Raw genomic sequence first — 21,011 nt, 5'->3', positions numbered from 1 at the left:
GGTCTGATGCTTTTATTTTGTCTTTTAACTTCCTGTCCAAAAGTGGGAACATGTTGCATCGTGAATAGACTGGTCTGGTCTGGTTTGGACTGGAATGTGTTGGTATTTGTGCTTCATTGTGTGTCTATAACAATTTGATACAATAGAAGTTGTGTGAGTGTGCCTGTTCGTGTGGCAATACAACATCAGTCATTTGCTTAGTAATACTATTACACTACACAGTCCATGAGTTTTATGATGTGGATTTATTATTGTTCAACAAGCTAAATTAGCATCAGAGCTCTACCACACCACACACACTGAGCTGTTACACTGCACAGTAAGATAGTGGAACTAGCTGTAAGCTATTTAATGTCAAATGTAACTTTGTGCCAAAGATCGTCTTGTTAATCCGATTATCTGCGGTGGATGTGGTGTTGTCAGGTCATCTGACCTCCTGATTAATCTGAACTTGTGTTCCCAGTTTTGAGAAGTGTATAGTGGGCTTTTTTTTTTGTCATGGTGACCACTGGCATCACTGGAATGTTTTTGTCTGTTCACATTGTTTGTTTTCTTTAGAGCTCTCAGACGCCCTGTCTTTATGTTTTTATGTTTTATTGTAAATTATTACTCTTTAGTTGTCTATGTAATTCGTATGCTAGGAACTAATTGTAAATATAGATACTTATTGGAAAATATGATCATCTGAAGTTTATTGAATGTGGGGTTCAATCTGAGACCCACACTTGTACAAACTCAGATTAAGTCTATGCTGCCAATCTTTCTGGTCACATATGGGGTGTGTGTTATGAAGATGTGATGTCTGATAGTTGTTGGGAGAATTAATTTAGTGTGCTGGCACCATTTCTTTGAGATAACTTTCCCTCTTTTCCAGTGCACCTGAGGCTGTTGGCATGTGCACAGAATATATTACAGCACATTTTCTGGGAATTCAACTGATGAAACTATTTTAGTAACTGCATGGGTTGATGAATTGTCCATTTTTCAATAGTCTTGTGAATGAAATAACAAAAAAAATTCAAGGTAAATCATCAACATTGATGCAAAGATCCTAAATATTCAATATTTTAATAAATAAGTCGATGTACAATGACCTTATTTATCAAAACATTACATAGCCATGGAAATCCTCACCAGAGAGTGTAAGGTAACATATCTGAAGGTTAGCATTTTTTATTTCTGTTGTGTAGACATATATATTTCTTCCATAAAACTAAGAATATACATCGACTAATGTGAAGAGAAGATGAAAATGTCTTTCTGCCCGTCTTTTTTTTTCTCTCCAGCTTCTCTCCAGCTTCTCTCCCTTTCTCATTGCCCGTCTCTCTCTCTCTCTCTCTCTCTCTCTCTCTCGAGTTTATTATGGAAAAGGTCTGTCTCCAATTGACCGTCAATCTCACTCAAGTGGTACGTTTCCATTGCATCATCTTTTTTGTGCAATGTTCCCTCTAAATTGGGGAAAATATTAACACATATATACATGGGTCCAAGCATTGGCTTATAAACACAACCTTAATGAGAAACCAGCATTTTATACATGCTTGGAAATGCATATGTGAAGACTTTTTCCAAACACGTTTTCTAAAAATGCCTGCAAATAGCGACTGAATGTGTCATTTCCCATATGTATGTGTGTGCTATGTATGCATGGGTGTTGAATGCGGTGCCAGTGGTCACCATAACAACATCTCCAGAGGAAAAAAAAGCTGTGATGCTGAGAAGGAAACTAATTATTCAACTTTTTAGAAATAAACCTGACTTTCTCCAAGTAAAAAAAAAAAAAAAAGGAAAAAAAAGCAAATCAAAAATAAAGAAAGCCTCACTTTCTTCAGAGAATTTATAACAGGAGTGAGGCACCAGATAGCTATGAAACTTCCATGAAACAGATGAAGAGTTATTTTAATTGGTAATAACATTGTTACAATTTGTTTTTTTCACAATCAACAAAACTGTGGTATTCTTTGTGGAAATGGATTATTTTATTATTATAAATCCTGATAAAGCTTCAATCCATATGTCTACACATTTCCATTCACACATTTTGTGTTTGGGATGCTTCCATCATATAAATATTAAACTCCCACTCAATTTTTTATTACTTTCTTTGTTCTCATATTGTATTTTTCTCTAATCTAAATGGTGTTTGCTGCTGACACATTCACAATTCTGTCTTTGTACTTATGGAGAAAATAGTGTTAAAGGAGGAGGAGAACATAAATGAGAAAGAAAGAAACAGAGAACTCAGAGCAGATCTGATAAAGTACTTAACAGGAAATATGTAGACAAAGAATACTGACAGACAGACATGAAGGTGACAATACAGGGTTAGATGGAGAACGAATAAAAATGTAGGGACAGAAAGAACAAAATGAATGGAGAGGAATGAAGGTAAATACCTGAAGAGGAAAAAAGAAAAAAGTTGAAAGAGAAGAAAACAGAAGTGAAAAAGAATGAAAATGGGAGAAAAGCAAATGAGTAGAAAAAGAAAGAAAAGGGGGATACTGAACTTGGAGGAGGAAACTGTCACAACTCTGAGGGGGCTGGCGTCCTGGTGATGGTTGTTATGGCAACAGTGGGACAGACGCAGGAGACAGCGGGGGGTGATGATGTCACAAGAGCAAAATAGACTTGCAAAGTGAAGAAGATAAACATGGAAATGTGTTTTTTTTTTCCCATCAGACCTTTCACTCCTTCCACCATCAGACAAGATGGCAAACTCAGAGCTTGAACTCGAGTCTTCCTCCTGAACTGTACTGAACATCGATACAGAACACAAGATTTCCCTCACAATCTCACTCAGTGGCTCAAAAACTACAGGAATGTTTTTTTTTCCTTTGCATGTATTAGCCCAGTAACTACAATGTGAGCAGAGACGGCATGCAGTATGCAAGACCATTGAGCTCAGTAAACACACATTTTCTAGCAGTTTCAAAAGTGATGTTCAGTTAAAACTTCAATTTTAAAGCATGTAAGGTAAAGGAATAAATGCTCATGGTTCAGCACAGTTTGAAAACTACAACTATCAAATGGAATAACACATGGAAAAGGAATAACACAAGAGAAAGTGCACTCAAATAAATGCTTCTATGATGCATGTGTTTAGTTCAGTCCCACAGGATAATTGTGAGATTTCATATAAACTGCTTTACATTACCAGTCTGGGCTCTTCTGTGCAGAGTTTGCATGTTCTCCCTGTGTCTGCGTGGGTTTTATCCGGTTACTCCGGTTTCCTCCCACAATCCCAAAAACGTGTACATTAGGTTATCTGGCTGCTCTAAATTGCCCTATAGGTGTGAGTGTGTGCGTGAGTGGTTGTCTCTCTTTGTGTGTGTGTGTGTGTGTGAGCCCTGCGATTGACTGGCGACCAGTCCAGAGTGTACCCTGCCTCTCGCCCATAGTCAGCTGGGATAGGCTCCAGCTCCCCGCGACCCTGATGGATCAAGCGGTATAGAAGATGAATGAATGAATGAATGAATGAATGCTTTACATTACATTGCAAAGCTGCCAATTTTCAGAAGCATGACTTTAATTTCCTACTGTAAACTGGTTTGCATTCATTAAGAAATGTGTGAAAATAATCATGCAACAACAGTGAATATTTAGGATGCTTCAGTTTTTGACACAGTTACAGTATCGTCAATTAGTTAAAACTTCCTCTATGTTGATGCATTTTCATTAGTGAACTAAAGCTTTAAAATCCGTCTGCCAAGCATCAGCTTTGTTAAAGAAAATGTCAACCTCGTTTATTTTTTCACAACATGAGTGTTTGATTATTTGTCCTCTGTCCTCTGGGCAACAACTGATCTTGGAACAGATCTTGCTGAACACAGAGACATTGAAGAAATTTCAGAGCACTACCCACCCACAGCTGCAATACCATGATACAGTTACATAAGTTTTAACATAAGTATACAGTGTCCAACAAAACTGAGAACATCCCTGGTCCAAATTACTAAAATATTAATATCCTATTTATTTTATTTGTTTTTTAGCCAGAGATCTGGAAGGATGAAGCCAATTATTTTTGAAATGTTTGACTAAACTCTAATGAAACTATAATAAAAGATCCACATTTAAGAACCAGATGCAGCAAAAGTCAGCACACTCTTCATCAGTGAGGTTCCGTTTTTATTTTTTTATATTTTGACAGATGCGATCCTCCTGGGCATGGTAGATACCAGTCTTTCCGCAAATCTGTGAAGTGGAGATGTTCTGATATTCAGATGACTCTTTTCAGCTGCTGTTTGCTGGAGGGGTTTTGTTGCTCTACCCTCTTTGCTTTAAAATACTCCAAAAGTGTTCTACTGGATTCAAGTCATGGGACATACTTGGCCAGGTCATAGTTTTCACTTCATTTCTCCTTTACAAAGGCTTGTGTGGTTTCTGCTGTACGTTTAAGATCGTTGTCATGTTGGACAATTGCTCTCCTGCAAAGCTCCTTGAGACTGGGAGTCACCTTTTCATTCAGTATCTGAGACTTTCATTCATAGTGTCATCTATAAAGTTAATCTCACCTGGACCTTTTGCACTAATGCAGTCCCACATGGGCACAATCCTGCCTCCACTACCAGTCAGCGCAGTGCTGTCAGTGTAGTAGTGCTGTCCAGGTCAACACCACACATGCTGGACCCCATCCGATCCAGGCTAATTTATTTTGGTTTCATCGAACATGCTTCCAGCTTTCATCAGGCTTCTTTTCATGTTCTTTGCAAAAGTTTAATCTTGCAGGTTTGTGAACAATGGCTTTCTCTGTCTGTTCGCACTGTCTGATTAGTCACTGAAACACCACTTTCAACAGATAATCCTTGTGCCAAGTCAGAATCGCTTACCCATCTGTTTTTCAATGCAAGGTTGAGCAGATAGCGAATTGTGCACGACATCACTTTCTGACCACGGCTACTGCTCCTTCTCTTAGTAGCATAGCTCATCTTATACCTCCTAACCACTGCTGCAACCGTGTTTCAGCTTATGTTCAGTCGCCTGGAGTTCACACCTTCTTTCATAACCTTGCTCATGCAGTTATCCTCAACTGGAAATGCAGCACCCAACACTTCAACTTCAAATAATAATACATACAATAATTATACAATTATTTTAAGATGACACAGTTTTTAATCTGCTATGACCCAGCTGCTATGCTGGGTCAGTTATACAAAGTGTTGCACAACTGATGTGGCAAACATGTTTTATAAGCCTGAGCAGTAAGCAGGAAGGCACGAGGACCTGAACCCCTTTTTGTTGAATGATTAATGGCTCATCATCATCATCATCATCATCATCATCGTCGTCATCTCTCTCTCTTCTTCTCCCTCACACACACACACACACACACACACACACACACACACACACACACACACACACACACACACACACTATATGGCATCAAACAGGGTCCTACTGCAGTAATGTGGAGGAGAGTGAGAAGAAGGAGGTGTGCTTGCTCAACAGAGGAAACAGAAACCAACTGTGTGTGTGTTTGTGTGTGTGTGTGTGCGTGTGTGTGTGTGTGTTAGGAGTTCTTCACAGGTTCACAGGTCTCTGCTGTCGAGGTCCAAACATAACAAGCAATCTGTCACATTAAAGGGTTATCCAACACTAGGTACATTTACATGAAGCCTAATAAACAAATAATATTATCAGTCTAAAAGCCCAAACAGAATCAAAATCCTCCACCCAAACAGACCGAAATGCAGAGGGGACGTTTAAACTTTTTCATAAACTGATCAAAACTGTACTGTGTAAATGATTTGACCTGATTACTTTCGGGCTGTGCTTTTTCTGCACATGCCCTCCATCTCGACATAAATGCGTTGGAGCATTTAAACACCAGACCGCATTAAATCACATCTCACTGGAAATCTTCAATCGCAATGGAAAAAAAAAACGTGCATGTTACTGGAGCAAATGATGAGGAGATCCCAGATCTTTACAGACCGGAAACTCAACGGATTTTATATTTGTTGCCACTTCCAAATCTGTGATGGCACAAGGTGAACTGGCTGACCCATGTATTTACTAAGACAGCTAAAAAACTGGAGAACCACACAAGAGCAACTAATAAAATCCCCCTGCAGCCTAGACGCTTTTCCCCCACAGACTGACAGTACAAAAGAGACTTGTTTAAACTGCTGAAAGAAGATCTCAAACTGCAAACAAGGTCAGCCAGAGGTGACTAAATCAGCACAACATTTAAAAACATATTAAGCTTGGAAAAACAGTAGTGGGGCACTCTGAGTAGCTTTTGTTTAGTTTGTCTAACTGCATTTTTGATTGCATGAACGTCCAGCTGTTGGCAGTCATGTCTGGTTGAACAGCACAGAAATGACTTACCACCAATTATATGTTGTCTAACAACAGCCAACATCTCTTTGAGTGGTGCTCCTTCCCTCTAAAAAAAAAAAATAGATCAACATACAGGGCAATACACTTTAATTGCTTTCTTCCAGAGAAGAAGCTTTGAAGATCAATAACACTCAAATCTGAGATGATGATGGAGAGATTGTATCCTGATATATAATAACATGTTGCATATCGCTATTTCTAGGATGGTAAGGAAAGTCTTAGTGCATGTGGTTGACCACAAAGTAGTAAAAATACCATCCAAGAATTTAACTTTTTAAATATGAATCATGGCGGCTGGTGCTGGCCGCAACTGAGAATTTGGTCGCTTCATTTGATGACAATAAGCTCTTGAGATTTTTATACTCTGCATGCTCAGTCCTGTATCTGCTCATTGTTATTTTGCTTGTTTGGAGCAACTGCAGCTTGTTTACAGTCATCTCATCACACCTGAGATGCAAAGACAAATTCTTACTCTCCTTGATTCGTGAAGCCCATACACTGTGTAATTGACTGTTCTGAAGTTTGGACCGAAACATCAACTTCAATGCAACAATGGAAAGGGAGTCACCCCTGTAAAGATACAGAGGCTTACCAACTTTCTCTGCACTGTTCTTTTATTATGCAGAGGTATTCATCTTCAACCTGGGCGTGGAGATTCCCTGCAAATGCGACATTACGGTATTCAAATCAAAGCCCAGCTACTGCACATGGATCCACTGATTCCAAAGCAGTGAGTTACAATCCCTCCCTCGCCAAACGTTTGGATATTGAAACAGTGCAAGGTAATGAAGTGATAAACTCTAAACTTTAATGAATTTGGATGACACTAGAGATTAAAATCTGGCTCTCAGACAGACAGCTATGCTGCAGATACACTGCACATCAACAGTGTAACAATAAAACAACAGAGAACTAAAATGTTTCCGACTGTAAATCCCGCCAAAATACTTTGGGAGTCCAAAACTAGCCTATGGGGATCCTTGGTGGATATTTACATACAAGGAGCCAACACAAAGATTGTTGAGCAACTGTTAAACCTGTGTCTCTTTGAAACGTAACTCCAACCACTCTGCAAAGTATTTATACTATACCAGGTTAATCAGTTATGTTATGGAACAAATTCAGTGTAAGCAAACTGAAATCATTAGAGTGTGTTGGAGTTGACATCATACTCTCTATCGACAGTTACATCTGATAAGGATGTCTTCTTGGGTCATTTATCTGTTGTTTTAAAGAAGTGTGACGCTAAAGAACTGTTTGTTACGGGAGATCTTCAGATCACAATCTTACATTAGTTGGAAGAAAATTGTCAAAGACCTGGAAACTTAAATAAAATGGAAGGAAATAATTAGATTTCAGCAAAAAAAAAAAAGGATTTTCTTGATATCACTAAACAGGCAAAAGGAATTACTGGCAAAGAAAGTCCACTGTGTGGAGGATTAAGATAAATGGGATCAGTGATTGCACTGACATGACAGCCTTGTAGTCGCAAAATATTTTAACAGCTATTTTATTGAGCCTGTGATGTAACAGGGTGAGAATGAAAAGGTTGCATTCGGTTGTCTGTGGCTGTCAAAAATGTTAAAACCACATTAAATCTACATGATAAAGAAGTCAGTGGAGTAGAGTGTATTCCCTAGTGTTATGAAAACTGCTGTTGTAACTCCAGCATACAAAAACAAAACTGGTGACAGACAGCAACTAAGAAGCTGCAGGCCTATCAGTGTACTGCATGCTGTTACAAAAGTTACTGAATAACTAATCGCTGAACAGTTGGCAAAACATCTGCAGCCTGGAATAGATAAGCTCTGAATGAGGCTAATGTACTTAGCCTTCAAGGACACATTTAGACAAAGGACGAGTAGTGGGAACAGTGTTTCCTGACCTTTGATAGTAATCATTTTTAGCAAGCTGTTCAATCTCTCAAAAAAAACGTACATTAATGTGTGTGATGATGTAGAAATTGTAAACTACGCAGATGACACAGTTTTGTACATCCATGGGAGATATGCAGAGCAATTAGCTGCTAAGCTGTCACATACAATGGAAAAACTGATAAATTGACTTTCTGGATTTCTCTAATAAACATAAACAAAACTGCCACACATCAAGGACAGGAGGAACACTTTGAAGCACAGCATAGCTATATTTAGACGTATTGCAAATTCATTCACTGAGGCATCGCAAGTGTAACTCAGTGTAATGATCAACTACTGTATTTCATGCTGGTTTAAAGTAAGACTGCTTTAAAATCAATTAGATCACTTTCTAAACAAATCTTAAAAATCTTGGACATGAAATCACAACATGCCCATCACTATGCTATACTAAGTAAAATATCCAATTTTTCACTGGTTCACAGGGAGAAAGGGCTAGACTGGCTCTGTCCAATGTTTACAAAGTCTGCCTACAAGCGCTAGTTCACAAAATTAAACATTTTATTCTTGTTTCTTTTAAGTGTAAAAATGAAAATTCACAGGGGGTTATCTGACTGTTTCTTGGCAAGGAGCAGTTGCCAGGCAACCAGTGGAAACTCAAGAAAGTTACTGTTCCTGTCCTATACGAATTAAACAAACAAGATATACTGTGTCAATTAGTGAGCTTTATTGGTGGATTTTGTAACTGCTGTACAATCACACAAGCTTTTTAACAGCCGTACAGCCCGTTTTCTAATTTTCATGCTAAGCTAACGCTATTCATTTGTATGTATATAAATGAGAAAGCCTGCATTTACATTACACCTTAATCCTCCAACAGCACTTAAAAAACATGAGCTTTGGACAAAATATCCAGTCTTTCAAAGCCTGAAACTCATTTTTGTTCTCACAAAAACAGAAGAAGAAGATTAGGCACTCACAGCTATGAGTGAAAAAGCAAAAGCTTTACAAAAGAAAAGAGAAGAAGCAGATTACAAGGACATCTGTTACTCCTGCAGTTAAATCTCTTATTCTTTTTTTCTCCCTCATTAACTGATGTTTAGTTTATGAAATCTAAGACAAGTAGTCAACAAGGTGCTTTCTGATTGCGCCGGCCTTCCTCCCTCCATCTCTCATTTTGAATCCTAAAAAAAGGTCAAAGTCATCAAAAGACTGACGCCATATAAGTTATCCAACTGAAGTTTACATCTTACCTCCTACACACAGACACACTGCTAGACACATACGCACGCACGCACGCACACACACACACACACACACACACACACACACACACACACACACACACACACACACACACACACACACACACACACAACTCAGCATCTAATAGATCTAATAGATGAATCATTGGGTTATGTAACATATACTGGCAACAGAGGACACGAGGAGAGGAGGAGACAAGGGAGTTTAGTGGAATTTTTTTTCCTGAGGGAGGGCACAAGGCCATAAGCTGATGAGGAGAGCCAGTCTGGTCACACAAGTGGATAGTACAGCTGCTGGTTCAGTTTGTTCTCATGACAACATTTATTTAAAAAAAAAAAAAAAAAAAAGTCTTTAAATGTAATGTTATATTTCTGGCAGATGAGGAAATAGAGAAATTAGAAGCTGTAGATTGTTCTGGAAGCAGAAATAAATAATGAACAAAGAAAATTGTAAAACTATGGAGATTTTGTCCTCACTTCCTTTTTTATCATGGTCACCAGGTGTCAACATCTGTCTCCATACCCATAAACCTTTGTGTTTCAGGCTGCTTCTGTTTGTTTATTTGGATTAAGTTCACTCTTCAGACTGACACTTAAGGCAACTATCACAAATTCATACAGATGTTATAAACTACAGCATATCAAACATACAGCCAGAGACATAAAGAACTATCTTCAACCATAAGAAAAACAAGTACTGCAACAGACGGTATGGCCCCCACAAAGCTTTGAGTTCCACATCATCAAGCACTTTGTATGGCGTTAAATGATGAATACAATATATACTTGGCATTATTTTTGAATGCATGGTGGGTTAATTTGTTTTCCCTCCCAGTTAATTCTTTTGTTCAAGGTTATTCTTGGTCACAACCATTTCCACTAATGTTTTGGCATTTTAAATTCTTTGTAAAAGAATTTTTTTTCCAACAAATTTAATCCAGCGGTCGGCTCATCCTGTCTCATAATACTACTTTGTGATAGCGAGTCACTGTCCAGTCTGCCCTCAGTCCAACATGAGAAGAAGAATAGCGCTGCCCAGAGGGAATATTCTCACCTCTTGTTTTGTAAACACAATGACGGTTGAAGCTCTCGCCAAGCAACAGCTATCACCACCGCCAACCCCCTCCAGTCAAGAAACCATGTGGAGCGGCAGAGAAGACTTACATATAATACCTTTAATAGTAAACATACCGGGAGCAATGTGAGCTGGACTTAATTCTGACTCACCAGGTATCCCCTCATCTTCATCATCTCCATCATTGTCTTCGTCTTCATCACTGATGAAACAGGTCTCCTCCTCCCTCTGCCTGCCATTCAGCCGTTCCTCTTCTTCATCAGACATCCTGACCTGCAGGCTGCTGCTACCTCAGCATGGCTGCACTGCACACACCTGAAGCAAAGAGTACAGAGAGTACTGAGTACATTAAACTGCAGTTAAAGGAGAGATCTGATCTAATCTTCAGGGATCCTGTATTAAATAGTGCTGCAAAGTTATTCTGAAGTAGGCACAGAAAGCAGCACTTGTGTGGAAATCTGAGATATTTTATATCAATTTGACCAACAAAATTTGCATATTCGTATAGTTTGTGTATTCTCTTCCTGGGGGAAGGAAATGCATCAAATTCTTTTGTTCTTGCTGCATCGTAGGTAAAGTTAAATTTACTAGAAGGCAGGTCAGAAGCGTTTTAAAAGCCATCTGTGAAAGAGTGAGAGACATAACCAACATCATGGCCTGAAGATGAAAGACAGAGCTGCAGCACAGATGGACAGAGGGAAATGTATCAGAGAGAAACACAATGAGAGAGGTGAAGAGCTCTCAGCAGTTTCTAAGATGCTTTTAAAGCTCCATCTCTCAGCAGCAGCAAAATTGCACTCACATTACTCACAGGCTTTTTTCTCTGTGCCAGAGTGAAACAATCATAAACTGAAACCACAGGCTGCTGTCGTACCCTTCATTATCAGCTGTGGTTTGGTAAAAGCAAAGTTTCGTTCCTTTTTTGGTTTTACAGCGATTTAATTCTGTATTCCTATACGACAAGAGTCGTAATCATTATTTAAATTTAAACAGTCATACAGGCACACATGATTATTAGATATGATAATCAAAAGCAACAATATTAAAGAAGCCTTGACACTATGGACATTTTGAGCAGAGAAATTAGGCAATTCTATAAATCACATTAATTCACAAAGGACTGCGAGTTATAGCAAAAATGTTTTCTTGGCATGAATCTACCAACATACACAAGAATTATGGCCTTTGTGGTCTCTCTTGGTTAAAAACAAAGGCTTTAAATTATATGTACACCCACTCAGATGAGGCCAGACACACAGTAGTATCACAGCAACGTTCCCTTTTGATCACCTGCCAGCTCACCTTGCATAACATTGCACAGCAGATTACACAACAGGTAGCTCTGGCCAAGCTGACTTATTGGTCCGACAGGGCGGTTTTACAAGCCTCATAAATCCAACCAAGCTAGACTTCATGGACTGGTTGCTCGGCTGAAAACCAGTAACCAAGGACCTGGTGAACTCTGATTTACTCTTCTGGTTTCCCAAAACACAGATGTGTGTATAACCACAGAAGGCACGTCTTACTACAGAATTGGAAACCAGTGCAATACTGCAGTGTGGTTGGGGCGATGGCAGGAAAGTAGTGAGCAAAATAACTATCGTGCTTTCATTGCATCTAATTTTATTCCACTCATGTTCAAAGTGAGAGAAATAAAAACTACTGCTCATTTTCCTGTGAAATCTCCAATCAGCTCAAGGACTGTGTGAAGGGCCCCCTGACCACACAGGGGCAATTACTGCTACAGCACTGATCCTCATCAAGGCAAAATTGTTCTTGTCTACCATGGGTTAGGGGAAGTTCAGCAAAATATTTTGAAAGAAATCAAAATTTATTGTGGTTTCAGTAACTTTGTATACCTCCTCCCTAGGACTTTTTGCGACAATGCAACCATGTTACACTGTTTTATTATTTGTCAAATTTTCCCCTTTAAACCTCTTTAAAGTTTCCTTCTATAATTGAAGGAACTTAGATATAAAATGCAGGTTATTGTGAGCATAAAAAATCAACTACAATTGATTAAACTACAATTACAATGCTACAGTGATAATGTCAACATACTGATATAAAGATAATATTTCCTGTGTTAGCATGCAACCATTTGCTAATTAGCACAGAGAACAAAGTACAGTTGAGGCTTGTGGAGATGTAAATTTTGCAGCTACTTAGGACAAAATAAAAATCGTTGTGGCTAAGACGAACACCAAAGTGATTCCAGCTGATCCGAAGAAGACATGAATGTGAGTGCAAAAATTCATGGCAATCAATCTAACTGTTGTCGAGACATTTAACTCTGCGCCAAACATGTCAGTGTCACGGTGGAGCTAGAAGAAGAATCATCAGGTCATAAAAGTCTTTCAGATACATCCTCTGGGGACTGTGAACCGCTGTACAAAATTTCATGACAATCCATCAAATAGTTGTGGAGATATTTCCATCTGGAAAAAAGGCGGTGGACAAACCGACACTGCACACATCCCCATGCTGCTGACAGAGCTAAAATGTTTTGGGATGGGGGTAATTTACCTTCTGCTGCTTTGCTGGTCCACCACAAAACAACCTGCTGCTGGCATGGAAATCCTGTGTCTCGCTCAAGGACACTTCAGTAGGATGGGTGCTTCATCTCACACTCCTCATTTAAAAACTTGCTTCCCTTGCCCACAAGTCTCAGAACTGTTATCAACCACAGTCTAACCACCGCTGGGAAAGTGCACTACAGTAAATTGGGAACAAGCACATACAGTACTTGGATCAGTGACATCCTTATGTAACATTACATGCCAGGGAAGTGGTTGCTGCAGATTTTGGCTGGGAGGTCTCTGGTCTTTCTGTGCCTATTAGTGGTGTGTGTGAACATACTGTTTGTGCATCTATGTCTAACACTGCCATTCAAAGCCAGACAGAGTGACTAACTATGTTTGTAAGGACATGAAAGCACCTGTCATCAAGAGGTCACACTGGCCAAAGTATTAGTGGTACAAAAGCAGACTACACTTTGGCAGTGATTTCAGTCGATTATGAAATCTAAAACTCTGCACTGCAACAACAAGAAGTTCTCTGAGCATTTTAAAAGATGAGATGAGACCAGATGAGATGAAAAATGGGTTTCCTACTTGAAAAAGACACAGGGCAACTTCCATGATTCTGTGACGAATCTGTCAAAAAACATTGCCTAAAAGTAATCTGACTTGACTTACACTATACTACACATACTCCAAAGTAGGTCACATGAAACTCCCACAGACATACTGTACAGCTTGTCATTACCCTACATAACTTGGAAATCACATCCAGCCAAAAACCACTTGGATTCATTGCAATCAAACTCTGTGAAACTTTATATACCAGAGGAAAGCAGGTCAAGCTGTTTTGGTCACGTCGGGCCTTGAGGCTATAAAATAACTGTTATATAACATATAGTATATGTTTGCTACTCTGAGCAGCTCCATGTAGGTTAGACACTTCTATCTCCTCTTACCTGACACAACCTTTTTAAACTACCTGGAGGTGATCACGACATATGAACACCTGCATAATTTTGTGAAAATCATGTTCAACTTTTCTGGAGACCATATATTGATACAGTTCTATAAAAATGATACAAACATATTAAAATGAGATAAAGTCATTCACAAGTTACAGCCTCAAATCCTACCACAGTGATGAGTATAAATGGAAAAAAAAGAAAAAAAAAAAGCTTCACAGAGGAAAGATTTATTGCAGGGCTGTTACCCTGGATTGCATTATACTCTGCAGGTGTTTGTGTTGTTGAATTCACCCTTTGCAAATGCTATTTATGGAGCTCCTTCACAAACATCACGATGTGTTGCCTTCAGCTCTGCACTGATCTGACATTCTACCTGCTCCACAGGGAGCGGCACAGGTGAATCTTCGTGTTTTGGCTTTGAACGAGACCATTTACACGAGGAATCAGTGAAAACTAAAATGAGACAAGAGGAACATTCATGTTGTTTGTGATGAAGAAAGACATTTCGACAACAAAAAACGCAGCTGATATGTGAGAATCAAATGATTGAAGCTGAGCACATTTAGAATTTAAATGCAGCTTTTGTTCACAGTACAACACTAACAACACAGGCAGCGCAGCACCTTACAGTGCTTTTTAACTAAGCATTCATTCAGTCTTTGACTGATGGCACATATTCATCTTGGAGAGCAGACATTTAGTTGGGAGATGTTGCTGTTATGTCATTTTAATTTACAACCAGACTTATGTTAAATTTGTGTTTTACTGAAAAGACCAAAAAGACAAGTTTGGAAAAGAAATGGTAGTTATGACTCACAACATATGATCCTTAAGATTTTCATTATATCAAATCCCATTTTTGAAACTATTTATGGTTTTTCAGCAACAACTACTTAGTGTATCTGCACTCTGTAAGTAGTTTTTATTCCTATTCGTGGAGTCAGCTTTTTCTGAGTGGGATTCAAATTGCCTACACATGCACAAGGGATTCACAGGAAAAAGATGCATGTACACGTACTGGATGTACTGCGGAAAACAAAAGCTGGAGCACGAGCACATTTCACATAACATGGGAAACAACATTCAGTCTTTTAGTATTACTTGTCAGACAGCACTGTTCACTATCTATTATAGTCTTCTTTATTAAAATAACATAAAGTAACTGAATCCTCTCAGGCCCTGGTTTATCTCTCTGCAATGTAAACTGTTAGCCACTTGTTGAATTTCTGACAAAGTAATTGCTAAAGGTGTAGAGTCACCGGGAAAAGCACTTAGCTTTGATCCAATGTGGCGTAGTGGCCATTGTCTGCCTCGACCAAATCTGGTCAGTGTGTGACGATGTGTGGTAACCAGCAGTCACTTCCAAGCCATTTCCAAGCTGCTGCTCTGCACTGCTAATATTCTGATTTTATAACAGAGATTTCATCTAACAAAATCACCACACATTAATTAAAGACAATGGCTGTGCTGTGATTTCAGATATATTTACTTGTAAAATGATCACTCAGCAAATTAGAAGCTCATTCATGTCTGCAGAGCTGTCAATTGAATGAGACACGCAGAGAGGTCTTCCTGCAGAGGGAAAGCCCAACCTCACCCCCTGGGGACAATACTGGTGACTCTTGTCTCTGGAGAGTAGCTAAGGTTTGTCCAAAAAGTCACTAGATTTGTCACTAGGAGCTTTTTGGAAAAAAAAGTTGGTTAAGGAGTCTGAAAAGTTGGTAAAGCTAGTGACACAGGTATTAAGCTGGTAATATTGCCTGTAAGTACCTCCCTGATGATTATAGAACTCATCACTTCATCACTTAGTCACATGGCATTCAGCTGACCAAAAGAGTAATTTCACTCAGTCACGAACATCACTCAGTCTTGGACATTTGTGTTTGTCAAGATGGCCGTGCAGTCACAAACACACAAAGTTTTTCATCACACTGGCCCAGTAAGCGACCTTTTGTTGGACTGAACAAGCCCAAAAAATCTCATCAGAAGTGTCTCTTACATACAAATACATCCATGAACAAGGCCATGTGTGCCTGTATGATTAGACACACTTGCTGTTACCACAGTAGCCACTGGTGTCACCACATCAACCACAAAATAGCAACCTGAACAGCAATTCATTTTAACCTGGTGCTGTATCTCCTGGATGAAAAGACAGACTGGTCTTTATGATGAGTAACACAAACACAAAAACGCCAACCGTGGGAGAAGAATGAATAAGAAAAATTCAATATGCACAGAAAGAGCTTTCTCTTGTGCTTAAGCACCAACCATAAAATTACAAACACATTCAGACTCCATTGAAAATAGTCACAGGAGGAGAGTTGAAATCTTAAGAAATCAAAAAAAAGAAGAAGAAACCACTCTAGTTTTACCCCCTACATCGTCTTACCTTACATAACCTCACACAGCAGGCCATGGAGGTGCTCCAAGGACGTCTGATTTAGCCAACATTTCACTGTGTCTACAGCTTTAGTTTTGACTGGGCCAGACAGAGTGAGAAGCAATTTAAATTCAGCGAATATGGAAACAGGATGCTGATGAGGGCAAAATATAAAAAGCACAGAGGGTCGGGGGGAAAAAAGGGAAGCATGAAGGATGATAGGGGACATGGACAAAGACAGGAGATGTGGAAGGGGGGGAGGGGAGCAGCCTGGTCTGTCTGGTGTCCTAAAAACACCCCCATGACCAAAGGGGGGGGGGAGCGAGATAACCTAAATTCCACTAGCAAAGAAATAGGACTATATCTGGAGCCAGCATGAGATCACAACACACTTGTGGAATCTCCTCAATATTCTCAGTATCTGAAAAGATACTGATGTCTCATAAAACAGTTTCAAGGTTATTAAGACTGTCAAACTGTGCAAAAGTATGAACACAACTTTTGCAGTAGCAACATTTGCAGGACAAAACCCAAACACTTTTAATTTAAAGTAACATTTTACACAGAAATGCAGCAAATCTTAACATTTCTGAACCTCAGCACAAAGAGGGAAATGGAAAATGTTTTCTTTTTCAAACTTCAAACCGTCCTGATGCTAGGAAGTAAGAATTTTCCTCTGAAGGGTTAGACTGATGTACGACATGAGCTTTTGATATTTATTTGGACTGCACACTGAAACAGAGTGTTCCTATCTGTGCCTGCTTACTGCATTTATCATTTCTTTGTTTTAATACAATCTATGTGAAAATGAGAGGCTGTCCTATGAAAAAAAAAACAACAACCCTATAAGTCATCTGTGCAAGCAGCTTTTTCCTACACATAGTTACATTTTATTGTTAGGTGACCTCCAGCAGCCGCAGAAACCAATAGTGGAACCAATGGTCAGGATTGTGTCTTTTATCCACGACTATCGCACAGTCTTAACCGTACTTACTTAAACCACAACTGCTTCCTAAATGCAACCAAACCATGACCGTTCCACAGCTTTAACCTTAATGTTCATTACTGGTTCCATGATGAGGAAGGTTGGAAGACTTGTTGGAAACTGAAACTGAAAATGTGGATTGTTAAAACTGTACAAATATAGAGCAACTTTCCTCCGATCAGAAATTAGCTTGTGAATGTATTGCTGTTTTCCAGCATACCTTCACCTTCCCTTCACCTGAAATGCTCCAATAACAAATACATTGTGCCAGTGTGGAAACTCTTACCAGAAAACTGAGACAGAATCTACAAAGCTGAAAAAGATTCTGCATAATCTGCAGTCACTTTATGTTGGTACGTTTTGATTTAATGGGGCAAACGTACAAGCTCTATACTTTCTTTTGCACCACAGCCCCAGCTGGTGATTCAGGAAAATAACATAGGAGCATTCTCACAGAAATGTTATGTACTGAGGGTTTAATGGACAAAATACAGAAGACTTTCTGCTTCACATATGCACCCACAGACACCATGTAATTACATCTTGAAAGCCCCAGAGAGAGAGAGAGAGAGAGAGAGAGAGAGAGAGAGAGAGAGAGAGAGAGAGAAATAAAAACCAATGATAAAGGCGGAGGGCAGTGAGAAGACAGCTGCTTGCGTAAGCTGCCTTACATAAGATCTGCCTAATAATGCCACTGTTCAGCTTACTAGAAAAAATAAAGTTATATAAAGATATATGCCAAGATGCAAGGACACTGTACACACACACTGCTCAACACACACAACCTCTAATTTCTCCACTTCACCCTCCCTCTGTTTCACGGAGCTTGTAAGTCAGCTTGAAAATCACCACGCATTTTTGCATTCAACACCATTTTTCACTCACACACACACACACACGCATGCACGCACGCACGCACGCACACACACACACACACACACACACATTTGGACCTATACACTTACCCTTGCTGGCATAACATATTCCCTTGCCCTTTACCTTAACCTTATCCTAAACGTAATTCTAACTTCCCCTCAAACAGCTCTTTGAAGATGTGAGAACCGGACGAAATTTCTTGACTTTCCAAAAATGTCCTCACTCTCAAAGTCTGACACTTAAAATAGTTCTCACAAACACAGAGGTATAACAACACACACACATGCACGCAATGGCCTTGTACCCCGTGTTCATACGTCAGCATCTGAACAGTGTGTACCAGGGCCTCATTATAAACTCTGCAGGAGCTCGAGGCAGATTTAAACGAGGGAGGAAACAAATACAAAGAGAGAGAGTGTGATAGGAGGAGGAAATTAACTGCATCAAGTCTAACTTTCCTAAAAAGTCTAACTGGGCACGGTCCATTTTGTTTAATTTTAAGAAAAACTGAGTCGAATTTCTTCAAAGCTGAGCATCTTTGGAATTCAGGCTATTTTTACCACGAACTCTGAATAAATGACACAGTGAAAGCTGAAGCGTATCTTCCGTTTACACTCTGAATTAAAGAGGACTGAACCCAGTTGCTGTGTTTTACAAAGATGTGATTGGGAGAATAAACACAAACAGACAATAAAATGATGAAAACATAAAAGCTGTAATGGCAGAAAATGACTGAAAACCAAACTGACTTCTGTAGATTCAATTTGCTTGAGAGGAGACACTGAGATTGGGAGATTTCTTTTTAATTTACAACCGCTAACAACAGATCAATCTCCTCCTCTGACAAATTCACTAACAGCCCGACAGACTGATGACGCACTGCACCGATGTCAAGGGACCATGTACCACCTGTTTCCCAAATGCAGGTCACTTGCGAGAATAACAAAACCACCGACACTTCAATTTATGGCTCCAAAAATGGATATTGTATAACACCTTCCTTTTATATTGGACTGGCTTACAGACTTAGAAGATCTGCATCACATCCCCTCGATTGTGTAACAGAATTACACAATGGTGAAGACTGGTGGAGGTGGGGAGGGAGGGGGTTAACCAATCAAGTCGGGGTTTTTTTTTCATTCAGAGGAAACATAACATAAACACACACACACACACACACACACACACACACACACACACACACACACACACACACACACACACACACAGAAGTCCCACATTCTGTATACATGCTGCATTTGCAAAACGCAGAATCCTCTGTTCCCAAAGATTTCATTTTATTTCTTAAGGTTTAAATGTCGACAAATGCTCAGTGTTTAAATGCTGTGTTGTTCTGTATTTGGTGGAGTGAAAAAAAAGGAATTTCTGAATGTGACATTGTTGAAGGTTCATGAATTTTTAAAGTCATGTTTCCTTTGGGTGTTTGACTTAATGACTGGACATCTTACAAGTCCAGAGAGGGACCCGACTGCCACAATTAGTGATTATATTTAGAGGAGACCATGAAAGTCTGTACAATATTGCACAATATTTTCCTCTAGTGCCACAATGAGCTTTACATTTATGGTTCTGAGTGAAGAGTCTCAACAGGTATTGGATTGATTACCATGAATTTAGGTTCAGACATTCATGACCCCCTCAGAATGACTTGTAATCAATTTGGTGATAACCTGACTTTTCCTCTAGTGCCATCATCAGGACAAACGTTCAACTGGTCCAATACTTTAGGGTTAAATGCCTGCAAAACTAACGAAATTCCCATCAGCCTCAGCTGTACTTTGTGTTTAGCGTTGAATTAGAAAATGTTACTGTGCTAACACGCCAAACTAAATCACTAACTAAAAACTAATTTAACATTTTATGAAATGCTACTGTCACTTAACCTTCACAGAGAAACATCATAAGACGTAAGACATAATACTTTCTCCTCGTTGTCCTCAGTTTATTGTAATCTTTCCAGGTTTGAGCAGCTCCTTCGTTTCCTTTGGGCATTGCATTGTGGGAGAATAGCGTGCAACAACAGTATACTCAGAAATCAACTGTATTTAGTATGCATACTGTCTGGTTTGAGTTTATTTTTTTTTACTTTTCTAGTGTAAATACACTACATCATCCTGTTCCTTGAAGAAGTTATTTTTCATTAACTGACTGACAAATTGACAAATCGTTTTAGCCTTTATTGTCAATAACTGTCAATATGTTTAGGATCAGAAAGACATAATTTTCATATTTCTTGTGCCTGTTCATTGTGTGCAGCATCTGCTTTATTGTCATCATGTTAAAACAACACACATTCACACAACCAGGCCTAAGGGTTCATCTAAATTTGGCCACAGCCAGGCTAAAAGTATCTGACATATTCCTCCAGCACCTGTATCCTGCCGATTCTAATTTGGACCTGAGACCGCTCTGACACACAAACTGTTTCTCTAATCTATCTTTGAACCTGTAAGTACGTACAACACGTACAAGTTTATTCAGGATTAGCCTGCATTTAATACTTGGCCTAAAGGTTACACACACACACACACACACACACACACACACACACACAAACTGGTGACCTGGATCAGTGAGCGAGGGTCGAGAAGCAGCGGGGGAGGGCTCAGAAATCATTGGGCTAAAATGATCTCCTATTGGACACTGCTGGCTGTTCTCTAGCCAATCAGGAAGGGTTTAGTGGGTTCACTGGGTTTG

At 39.3% G+C, this 21,011-nt stretch overlaps 1 protein-coding gene across 2 annotated transcripts in view; it reads right to left on the bottom strand.

Moving 5' to 3' along the window:
• LOC121189373 (helicase ARIP4-like) overlaps nucleotides 1-21,011 on the bottom strand; it is a 76,603-nt gene that overhangs the window by 46,766 nt on the left and 8,826 nt on the right. Inside the window, exons 1-2 of one of the 2 annotated variants that reach the window (XM_041049432.1) lie at nucleotides 16,442-16,522; nucleotides 10,715-10,877 (exon numbers count right to left, since the gene is read on the bottom strand). In XM_041049432.1, the coding sequence (XP_040905366.1) occupies nucleotides 10,715-10,829 (115 nt within the window). In that variant the 5' untranslated portion in view covers nucleotides 10,830-10,877; nucleotides 16,442-16,522. Of the gene's footprint in view, nucleotides 1-10,714; nucleotides 10,878-16,441; nucleotides 16,523-21,011 lie in introns of those variants that run through there. The other variant, XM_041049442.1, reaches the window with a different exon arrangement.

Source organism: Toxotes jaculatrix, chromosome 2 (assembly GCF_017976425.1).
Source record: "Toxotes jaculatrix isolate fToxJac2 chromosome 2, fToxJac2.pri, whole genome shotgun sequence".
NCBI classification, from domain to species: Eukaryota; Metazoa; Chordata; class Actinopteri; family Toxotidae; genus Toxotes; species Toxotes jaculatrix.
The sequence above is the reverse complement of the archived record's forward strand: the minus strand, read 5'-3'. Positions and strand labels throughout refer to the sequence as shown.